The sequence below is a fragment of the Nicotiana tabacum genome, chromosome 7, assembly GCF_000715075.1.
Source record: "Nicotiana tabacum cultivar K326 chromosome 7, ASM71507v2, whole genome shotgun sequence".
Classification (NCBI taxonomy): Eukaryota; Viridiplantae; Streptophyta; class Magnoliopsida; order Solanales; family Solanaceae; genus Nicotiana; species Nicotiana tabacum.
The window spans coordinates 87,054,233-87,065,096 of NC_134086.1; the positions used below are offsets into that span (position 1 = coordinate 87,054,233).

The 10,864-nt window shown below is 39.1% G+C and overlaps 2 protein-coding genes across 2 annotated transcripts; both read left to right on the forward strand.

Annotated features, from left to right (window-relative positions):
- Positions 1-290: 290 nt before the first annotated feature.
- On the forward strand, positions 291-4,129 carry LOC107820709 (beta-hexosaminidase 2-like). Its single transcript, XM_016647043.2, has 2 exons — positions 291-1,247; positions 2,995-4,129. The coding sequence occupies exons 1-2, from the start codon at positions 395-397 to the stop codon at positions 3,942-3,944; spliced, it is 1,803 nt and encodes a 600-aa protein (XP_016502529.2). The 5' UTR covers positions 291-394; the 3' UTR covers positions 3,945-4,129.
- Positions 4,130-8,146: 4,017 nt separating this feature from the next.
- Positions 8,147-9,003, forward strand: LOC107820710 (non-specific lipid-transfer protein-like). Its single transcript, XM_016647044.2, has 2 exons — positions 8,147-8,472; positions 8,994-9,003. The coding sequence occupies exons 1-2, from the start codon at positions 8,147-8,149 to the stop codon at positions 9,001-9,003; spliced, it is 336 nt and encodes a 111-aa protein (XP_016502530.2).
- The last annotated feature ends 1,861 nt before the right edge of the window (positions 9,004-10,864 follow it).

Sequence of the window (10,864 nt, forward strand, 5' to 3'; positions counted from 1 at the left end):
CAAAATTACAAAAAGACATATAGTAGTCTTAATCATAAGGATATTTGTCTATACTATTATTCATCTCTATCTTAAACGTCTAATTTAATTTGACACACTGCTAATTGGAGTAGTAAGGATGGATTTGAAAAGAAAAAAAATACAAATAATGAGTCTCCAAACCAAAGAAGAAATGCCTCAAGTTCTCAAATTTATTTACTAAGAGTAAAAGAAAATTGAAGTTTCAGTCACTTTGATATCCAAATGACAAACAAAGACTTGAAAGCTGAAAGGAAAGTAACTAATTCAAGTCTTTAAAACAGTGGAGAACAAGATTCAACAAACAAATACTCCTATTCTAAATCAAATAGTATATAGGAAAATAACATAATAAATACTCCTCTCCACTCTTTGAATGGCTTACTTCAACTTCAAAATCATTTCATTTCTCTCCTCAAAACAACACCACAAAATGAGAGGAGAGAAAACATTGTTCTCCTTTCTTCCACTATTCCTTATCTCCTTGTTATTCTTTATCTTCATTTCTCAAACAACAGCTACAAATTACCCAATCAATGTCTGGCCCAAGCCCACCACATTCAATTGGCCCAACCCAAAATCCATCTCCCTCTCCCCAAACTTCACCATCTCCCACCCACCCCACCGTTACCTCACTTCCGCCGTTTACCGTTACCTCCACCTCATCCTCTCTGAGCACCACCATCCAATCATCACTCCGGCGATCAATCTGACGTCATCAACACCGTTACATAGCCTCATCATCTCCATCTCCGACGTCACTTCACCCCTTGCTCACGGAGTCAACGAATCCTATGTTCTCTCCACTCCTTCCGACGGCTCCCCCTCCGCCTATATCACTGCCGAAACTGTATGGGGAGCCATGCTAGGTCTCGAGACATTCTCGCAACTCGTGTACGGAAAACCTACCAGAGTCGCCGCCGGCGTGTACATACACGATCTGCCGATTTTCGCGCACCGAGGTGTGATGCTGGACACTTCGAGAAACTTCTACGGCGTTGATGATTTGTTGAGGCTTATTAAAGCTATGAGTATGAACAAGTTGAATGTTTTCCACTGGCACATAACTGATTCACATTCGTTTCCGCTTGTGATTCCTTCGGAGCCGGAGCTCGCCGGAAAAGGAGCATACGGCAATGAGATGATGTACTCGCCGGCGGACGTGCAGAAGATCGTGGAATTTGGACTGGAACATGGAGTTAGAGTTTTACCGGAAATTGACATGCCTGGTAAGTTCCTTTTGGATGCTTATTACACCAAACGGATAATATCTTTTAAAATTTTCTAGGTAACCCCGTAAAGGAACAAGATTGGACTTTTGGAAGTATTATTTTAATTTATTAAGAACATGGTGATTTTTCCCCTTCAGAACATGGGGATCATTAATTAATTTGTTGGAACTTTCTTGAATTTATTTTTATTAATTTTGTACTTTTTGTCTTATGTCAAAAGGTACGAATAACTTTTTACATATACAAAACAATTGATAGAAAACAAAACCTTTAGGAATAATTAGAGTCTAGTGGCGGAAGAGAGGTGCATGGATATACATGTCAAAAATTATTGAAATTTCAATAAAATATTAAATTTTGAGCTCATAATTTTAGAAGTTCTAGATTACTATATCTAAAACTCATTTTGGATCCCAGTCAGAGGCAAAACGCAATAACCCTCCCCAGAAGCAGGTAGTGATAGTTTTGAGAAAGCACATAGAAAACCATTTTCCCATAAATGTCACATTGGTTCCTTTGTATAAATAGTGTGAAATAAGATTTCCTTATGCTTTTAGTAGCAACTGAATTCTGAAGTGAAAACAAGCTGAGTAAAACTGCTCTTTGCCAAAGGGAAATTAGAGTTTTGGGGTAGCTTTTTCTTGAATAACAACTTCTTTAATGATAAAAGCACCATTGGCAGAAAAATATTTCTGGAAAGGTAATATAGATTCATGCACATTGGATTACAAAGTACAATTATTTTGTTTAGATATTCCTAGGTAAGGCCATATTGGACAGGATAGGATTCTGAAGTAGTATCATTTAACCCATCCAATCCCGGGGATACTTCATTCAAATAAAAACTATCCAATCCTGGGGATCGCTATATAATTTATTGGAACTTAAAAGAACCTTGGGGCACATTAAACAAATGAAAATACTGAATGGCATGCAACGGAAGTTATCATATTGAATATTTTGATCAGATTCTTTTATTTTTCTGGTTAAAAATATTCAGCTAATTGATGGTGTGGCCTTGATAGTTTTTGGTCCATATTGGGTTGTTAATACTTGAATGAGTTAAGGGAATCTCTTATCCGAAGTGGATCTTAATTTTCATCAGCAGACCTGGGACCTATATAGCCTCAGATATGAATTTCCTTTTTCTTTTCTCTTAGAATCCCTATTCCAAATGCAGATGCTATTTCTAGACAGTCATCTATCTTACAGTAAGGCTCACAAAGACACAGGGAACTCACATCATGCACTAAGTAAGGAGGAAAGCCATTACAACATACTGTTTCAATTCTGTGGAGGGTCTCATCTAAAAGCTTAAATCTTGAAGAGAGGCTACTTTTATTTATAATAGGTTTTTCGACACGTTCCCTAAATGTTTCTCTCGGGTTAAGTTTGTGAAACTATTTTGTTGCTGCGTAGTGCTCTGATATCAAATTGAGTTTTGTGAACAGTCTCATCTAAACACTTATAACTGAGAAAGGAGACACCTTTTGTAAATTATTACTTTGGGTGTGCATCACTTGTGCTGATTTTAGCATGCATTAATGCACAGAAAAGTTCTTTAAGAAACTCACCGTCGACAATATGAAGTTGGACTAAACTGCTAGCGCATTATTTGCTCGAAACTAGAACTTTTACCTTTACAAATCATGTGAATCTAACTTTAACAATTCGAAAAAAGTTCTGTTTTACTTCAAAAACTTACTAACTACTGAAATGTTTTGTAATTTTGCACATATTGCAGCACATACAGGATCATGGGCTGAAGCTTACCCTGATATTATCACTTGTGCGAATATGTTCTGGTGGCCTGCTGCTAGTAGTCCAGCTCTTGCAGCCGAACCAGGTACTGGTCAACTGAACCCCTTGAGTCCCAAGACCTATGAAGTAGTCAAGAATGTCATCCACGATACAATCGCCATGTTTCCAGATTCATTCTTTCACGGGGGAGCAGATGAGATCAATTCAGCGTGTTGGAATACTGATCCATCAATCCAAAAGTTTGTTGCTAGCAATGGAACTCTCAGTCAGCTGCTCGAAATGTTTATCAATAATACCTTACCTGAAATCCTCTCACTCAACCGTACGGTGGTCTACTGGGAGGATGTTATATTGAGTGCTAATGTGAAAGTGAGTCCATCTCTGCTTTCCCCAGAGAATGTTGTTATGCAAACTTGGAATAATGGACCAAACAATACTAAGCAGCTTGTCTCTTCTGGCTACCGTGTCATTGTGTCATCTGCAGAGTACTATTACTTGGATTGTGGCCATGGGAGCTTCGTTGGAAATGACAGCCGCTATGACCAGCCACCAGGTACTGACCAAGGCAATGGTGGATCCTGGTGCGGACCTTTCAAAACCTGGGAAACCATTTACAACTATGATATAACCTATGGCCTATCTGACGAGGAGGCTCAATTGGTAATTGGAGGGGAAGTAGCTTTATGGTCAGAACAAGCTGATTCAACTGTTATGGATTCAAGAATCTGGCCTAGAGCGTCAGCAATGGCAGAAACATTGTGGTCAGGGAATTGCGATGAAAGAGGAATGAAGAGATATGCTGAGGCTACTGATCGATTGAATGAATGGAGGTACAGAATGGTTGCCAGAGGAATAGGTGCTGAACCGATTCAGCCACTTTGGTGTGTCAAGAACCCAGGGATGTGTAACACAGTTCATCCATTTACTAGCTGATTATTCATCCGTGTGTACTGTTCTCTTTTTTCAGTTTGCTTTCTCATTTCCTCTCAATTTTATTCAAAGCTGAAAAGAGGGCCATTTAATTATCTTTATTATCTTCTAATTCATTGTCAGTTTCTTATTGTAATGTTACCACATTATTAAGATTTTACTAAGCAAATGAATTCAGGAATTTTCTATATTGCTGTTGTCCCAATCTCTACTTTGCTGAGGATGCGACTATGTGAAACTAGATGCAGCAAACTCTGTGCAGAACGCACTTCCTGTGAAGAGGATAAAAGGTGGAGAATGCAAATGCTTAGATTATGACATATAAAAAAAAAACAAAAAAAAACAACAACAACAACAACAACAACATACCCAGTAATATCCCACATTGTGAGGTCTGGGGAGGGTAGTGTGTACGCAGACCTTACCCTTACCTTGTGAGGATAGAGAGGTTGTTTCCAATAGACCCTCGGCTCAGGAAAGCATAAGCAATATATTAATGAAAATATGGACAAGAAGGGACAATACCAAAAAATCATATAAAAGCAGAATAAAAACAACAAAACAGTTAGGTGATCAACAATGAAAAATAACTATTAGTCATAAAAACCTACTACCAACAGAAAGCGAGACTGCGTGCCAATACTACTGTTATGAACACTCAAGATTACCTACTATACTACCCTAATCCTCGACCTCCATATCTTCCTATCAAGGGTCATGTCCTCGGTCAGCTGAAGCTGCGTCATGTCATGTCTAATCACCTCTCCCCACCTCTTCTTTGGCCTACCTCTACCTCTCCGTAGACCCTCCAATGTCAACCTCTCACACCTTCTCACCGGTGCGTCTGTGCTCCTCCTCCTCACATGACCAAACCACCTAAACCGCGCTTCTCGCATCCTGTCTTTAATAGGGCCACACCCACCTTGTCGCGAATAACTTCATTTCTGATCCTATCTAACCTGGTGTGCCTGCACATCCATCTCAACATCCTCATCCCTGATACCTTCATCTTCTGGACATGAACGTCCAACATTCAGCCCTATACAACATCGTTGGTCTGCCCACCACTCTGTTGAAGTTACCCTTAAGTATCGGTGGCACCTTCTTGTCACACAGAACACCGGAAGCGAGTCTCCATTTCATCCATCCCGCCCCAATACGATGTGTGACATCTCCATTAATCTCCTCATCCACCTGAATAATAGACCCAAGGTATTTAAAACTCCCTCTCCTAGGGATGACCTACGAGTCCAGCCTTACCTCCCCTTCCCCTCCTTGAGTCACGCCACTGAACTTACACTCCAAGTATTTTGTCTTAGTCCTGCTCAACTTGAAACCTTTAGATTCTAGGGTCTGGCTCCATACCTTTAATTGCGCGTTCACACCGTCTCGCGTATTGTCAATCAGTACAATATCATCTATAAATAGCATGCACCACGGTACCTCCCCTTGGATGTGGCACGTCAGTACGTCCATCACCAGAGCAAACAAAAAAGAGCTAAGTGTCGACCCATGATGCAAGCCTATCATAACCGTAAAATGGTCCGAATCCCCACCCACCATCTTCACTCGGGTCTTTACTCCATCATACATGTCCTTAATCAACCTAACGCAGGCAACAAGTACACCTCTAACCTCCAAACATCTTCACAAAACCTCCTTCAAAACTTTATCGTACGCCTTTTCTAAGTCGATGAACACCATATGCAAGTCCTTCTCTCTCTCTGTCCATGTACTGCTCCATCATTCTCCCAACAAGTGGATGACTTCTGTAGTTGAATGCCCTGGTATAAACCCAAACTGGCTCTCGAAAATAGACACACTCCTCACCACCCTTAACTCTACCACTTTCTCCCAGACTTTCATAGTATGGCTAAGCAGCTTAATACCCCGATAGTTATTACAATTTTGGATATCACCCTTGTTCTTGTATACAGGAACCATCATGCTCCACCTCCACTCATCGAGCATCTTCTTCATTCTAAAAATTACATTAAATAACCTAGTGAGACACTCTAAGCCTGCCTTGCCCGCACTCTTCCAAAACTCCACCCGGATTTTCATCCGGCCCAATTGTTTTGCCCATGTTCATCTTATGCATAGCCCCCTCACCTAATACAATGCTCTTGTCCCCTTCCTCGTTCAAGAGACTATGGAAGTAGGTCTTCCATCTCCGATGGATAAGCTCCTCATCCAACAAACCTCTATATTCTTCGCCCTTGATATATTTCACTTGGTCCAAGTCTCGTGTCTTGGCTAACCTGAACAACCTCTTATCCCCACCTCAACCCTCGAGTTCCTCATACAAACGACTAAAAGTTGCAGTTTTGGCCACCATAACTGCTAGCTTTGCCTCCTTTTTATCTAACTTATAATGCTCCTTATTCGCCCTCTTCTCCTCATCGTCTACACTTTCCACTAGCTTCAAATACGCTACTTTCTTGGTTTCCACTTTTCCTTGAACCTCTCTATTCCACCGCAAGTCTCCCTTGTGACCACCAGAGTAATCCTTTGAGACCCCTAATACCTCTCTCGCAGCTTCCCTAATGCATTGCACAGTCGTGGTCCACACATAGCGCTTGCTCCCCACTTGATCCTATGTTGTATATACATCGCCCTCTTCCTCCACTTCCTTGTGATCTCAAGGTCCATGACCAGGAGCCTATGAAGGGTCGAGAGGTTCTCACTCGAGATGGTCTTGCAATCCGTGCAAAGACCTCTATCGGACTTCCTGTAGAGTAAATAATCAATATGAGTCTCGCTCGCCGAACTCCGGAAGGTGACCAAGTGCTCCCTCTTCTTCAAGAAACTCGAATTTTTTATCACCAAATATCAAATGCTCTAGCAAAGTCCTGCAGAGACGTTCCTCCTCCGTTTCTATCTCCAAAACCTAAACCACCATGCACATTATCATATCCCCCAGACGTCGCTCTAATGTGGCCGTTGAAATCTCATCCAATAAAAAGCTTTTCGGTATGCGGGATACCACGCACCATCTCATCCAAATCCTCCCAGAAACACATCTTGACTTCCTCATCCAAGCCTGCTTGGGGTGCGTACGCACTGATTAAATAAATGTATAATCAAATAAATAAATGTACTGTCCTTCTCTATATAAAGAATTACACAGTTTATTAATGGTTAACGCAAAATTCAGATCATTAAATTAGTAAAAATTATTGTACACTTAATGACATATGAATTCAAGAAACTTCATTTATGTGACACCTTGATGTTTCAATGACTTTGCCCCTAGAGTAGGATTACTTGCAAAACTCTGGTAACACATATGAATGATGCAGTTGGAAAATGTCTTCGTATACAATTTAACCTAATAAAAAGGAAGTAACGAATCAAATGTTGGACACTCAAGCTAGTAAAGTAAATATTACGCTTCATAATTTAGAAACAATAATTAGTCCTCCTTATGCAAATTTTATTATTCTAAAAAGTTGAGATATCCATTTTGAGAGGCTTTCACCAATGTCATATCTCAACATTCAAGCAAAATCTTATCATTTCTCCTTCTTCCATGTGGCCTTTTCCAGATTAATTTTCCTTATATAGTCCTGCTTGATTCTAGACCGTGCCATTGGAACTGCCAATTGCAGCTTAATATTACCTGATAAGATTATTGTAATACCTTTTTGGGTTAATTATTATTACTAGGTAAGGGTGGGGTATTGAGACTGAATATGAAATAAGCTTAGGTAGAGCTGAGCTGTAAGTATGATGTAACTACCATGCTCGACTAGGACAGAGACAAATTTAGAATTTAGAATTAGTAGGTTCAAAATGAGTGTGATATCCTTTTGTTTTAGCAGAGGTCAATTTTTTACTAAATAGACAAGTGAAATATTGAATAGACATTATGTTGAATCAATAGCAGTTCCTTGCCTCAATCTTCATTTCACCAAACTTTGACTTTTACCAGAAAACTGTGCACAATCTTAACCAAAAAAATACAATCAATGCGTTACATTACTATTTCTTGCACTCAATCACTTAAATCATACATTTCTTTCATTTTTATAAATTTCTTGTGCTAATGAGCTTTCTTAAATCTCATCTATAAAACCAGACTCACAACAAAAGAGTCTCATCAGCAACAAATTCAATACAAATCTAAAGTCTTTTGTGGTGTAGTGGTCTTTTAATTAACCACGAGGTCTTCAAGCCAAGCAAAAGCAGTACAACCACTGATCATGGCTCTAATTAGTTTTATGTTGCTAAGTCTCTTACTTGCACCAGCTTCAGAAAGTGCTATCACTTGTGGCACTGTGATTAGCACAATTAGGCCTTGCTTAAGCTATTTACAAGGCACTGGTGGGAAGCCACCACAACCTTGTTGTACTGCTTGTCAATCTCTTCAATCTGCTACTTCAACTACACCAGATAGGCAGGCTGCTTGCACTTGTCTCAAGAATGCAGCTCAGAAAGTTAATATTAATGCTCAACTAGCAAAGGGTCTTCCTCAGAGTTGTGGAATCTCCTTGTCCTTCCCTATCTCAACCAGTGTTGACTGCACCAAGTACTATTCCTCTTCCCTTCCCCCCCTCTCTCCCCCCTCCCCCCTCCCCCTCCCCCTCCCCCCCCCCCCCCCCCCCCCCCCCCCCCACGCACACAAAAAAAAATTTGTTATTTCAAATTTCTGCACTTTGGCCGAAAAAAATTGGTCTAAGTTATTTGTCACTTTAGAAAATCAAGAAAACATTATATTTTTTCTAATTGCACTCTTGCTACACCAAGAAGATATATGGTCCTTAATTACTCGTTTAAGAAAAGAGAAGGTAAGTTAGTCAAGTAGACATTATAGCTAATGGTATCAAATACATTTATAATGGATGTATGGTAATTTAGTCGAATAGTCCTTATAATTAATGGTGTCAGATGATTTTTGTAATGGATATACCAAAACTTTAAACGATAAAGTTTTGAAATTTTTGGAGCAACCTTTGGTTCATGGACATCTTATCACATGCTCTAAAAAAGATGAATATCTTTCCCAAAACTGATGTGTTTCTGAATTTCTACAATGTTACTACTTTTCAGGATCAATTGAAGTGTTTTAAGGACGATGATTCTGCTGGAACGTATTTCTTTGGCATGAGGAAGGCTATATAGCAAATAATTTGTTGGGGGTGTAATTGTGTCCTTTTCTGGTTTGGTATACTTATTGTACTTATTGTGTTCAGAGGTTTTGCTCTTCTGTTTGTATGTAATAAATTGTGCTTTTTCTGATGAGGAGAAAATACAATGAGAATTGAGAAATTTTCTTACTAGCTGTGGAGTACTAAGCGAGCCGAGTTTACGTTATAATGTAAATGCTGCATGTTATGAGAATTTGATTTCAACGTTTCGGTTTCCCTTCTCTATTTTTTTGGTTGTTCTGTGTGATTAGTGGTGTTTATTAATGGATGATTAGCCTAATTAATATATTGATGCTGTTCTAACATTCGTTTAATTTCGCGAGTATAAGTATAAGGGAAACTTACACAAATGTCTCAAATAAATCTCATGTAATGGCCCGATTGGTCGTTTTAAGTATCTGCACTTCGCACGGTATTTTGAGAGCTCGAGTATCTCCGCATGATGTATTATGACTTGAGTAAATCGTCGATGTTGGTTTAAATGTTATCCGGAATCGATTTGGAAGAATGAACTTCAAGATTTAAGTTCCAAGTTGGAAGAATTATCCAAGTTTGACTTTTTAGCATTTGACCTTGTAATGGAGTTTTGTCAGTCCCGTTAGCTCCGTTGGGTGATTTTGGACTTAGGAGTGCGTCCGGATTGTAATTTGGAGGTCCGTAGTCGAATTAGTCTTGAAATGGTGAAAGTTGAATTTTTGAGAAGTTTGACGGGGAGCCGACTTTTTGATATCGGGGTTGGATTCCGATACCGAAAGTTGAAATAGCTCCGTAATGGCAAATGTGACTTGTCTACAAAATTTGGCGCAATTTGGAGTTGATTTGATATGGTTCGGACGCTCGATTGTGATTCTAGAAGTTCTTGAAGTTTAGTTTGATCTTCATGCGTTTCGGCGTCCGATTCATGGTTTTAGAAGTTATTTTGATGATTTGAGCGCGCGAGCGAGTTCGTGTTGTGTTTCTGGACCTAGGTGCATGATTAGTTTGGAGCCCCGAGGGCTCGAGTGAGTTTCAGATTGGTTTCTGAATGATTTTTCTTAATTTTTGATTGCTTCTACTGGTATCATCGTATTTGCGATGTATTGGTCGCAAATGCGACAGACGCAATTGTGAAGCAGCCATCGCATTTGCGAAGTCTGGGTTGCTAGGGAAGAATCGCATTTGCGAAGAACCCTGCCGCATTTGCGAGATTTCTGCCTTCGCATTTGCGAAGTATATGGTGTAGACATGTGATTTTCGACCCTCCCCAAGATTTTATATATTTTAGCGTGTAAATATTTAGTTTAGGCCTAATACAGTTATTTCAACTAATTTTGACTCATTTTGCTTTATTTTATCACAAAAAATAAAAATTACAAAACTATCTTCTCTTATTTAGCTAATTAATATTTTTATCTAGTTACTTTTAATTTGTCTATTAAATTCAAAAATACAAAAATAGTTCCAGGAATATTATCTTAATTTTACAATGATTTTTTCATTTTTTATCTTTTAGTATGATATTTTGAAAATAAAAAAATAGGTTTGTTTTAACGGTTAGTCTTATTTTAATGGTTATTTTACTTAAATAAGATTAATTAGTAAATAAGGTCGTATTTTTAGGCTCATTCGCGGAAAGAATAAAAAATTGGGCTCGAGCAACCCATTTTTAAGCCTAATGTTGGACCTAACCCACAACTCCTTAGCCCATAATTTCTAGGCCCATACCCTTTAACCTAATCCCTACGCCTATATAATAGTACATAATCCCTAAATTGAAGGGGACTCTAAAAACAC

Bases quoted from the DNA above. Each gene is read 5' to 3' on its own strand.
- LOC107820709 (XM_016647043.2), top strand. From the start codon at position 395: ATGGCTTACTTCAACTTCAAAATCATTTCATTTCTCTCCTCAAAACAA. The intron at 1,248-2,994 runs GTAAGTTCCTTT...CACATATTGCAG, and splicing joins ACCGGAAATTGACATGCCTG to CACATACAGGATCATGGGCT.
- LOC107820710 (XM_016647044.2), top strand. From the start codon at position 8,147: ATGGCTCTAATTAGTTTTATGTTGCTAAGTCTCTTACTTGCACCAGCT.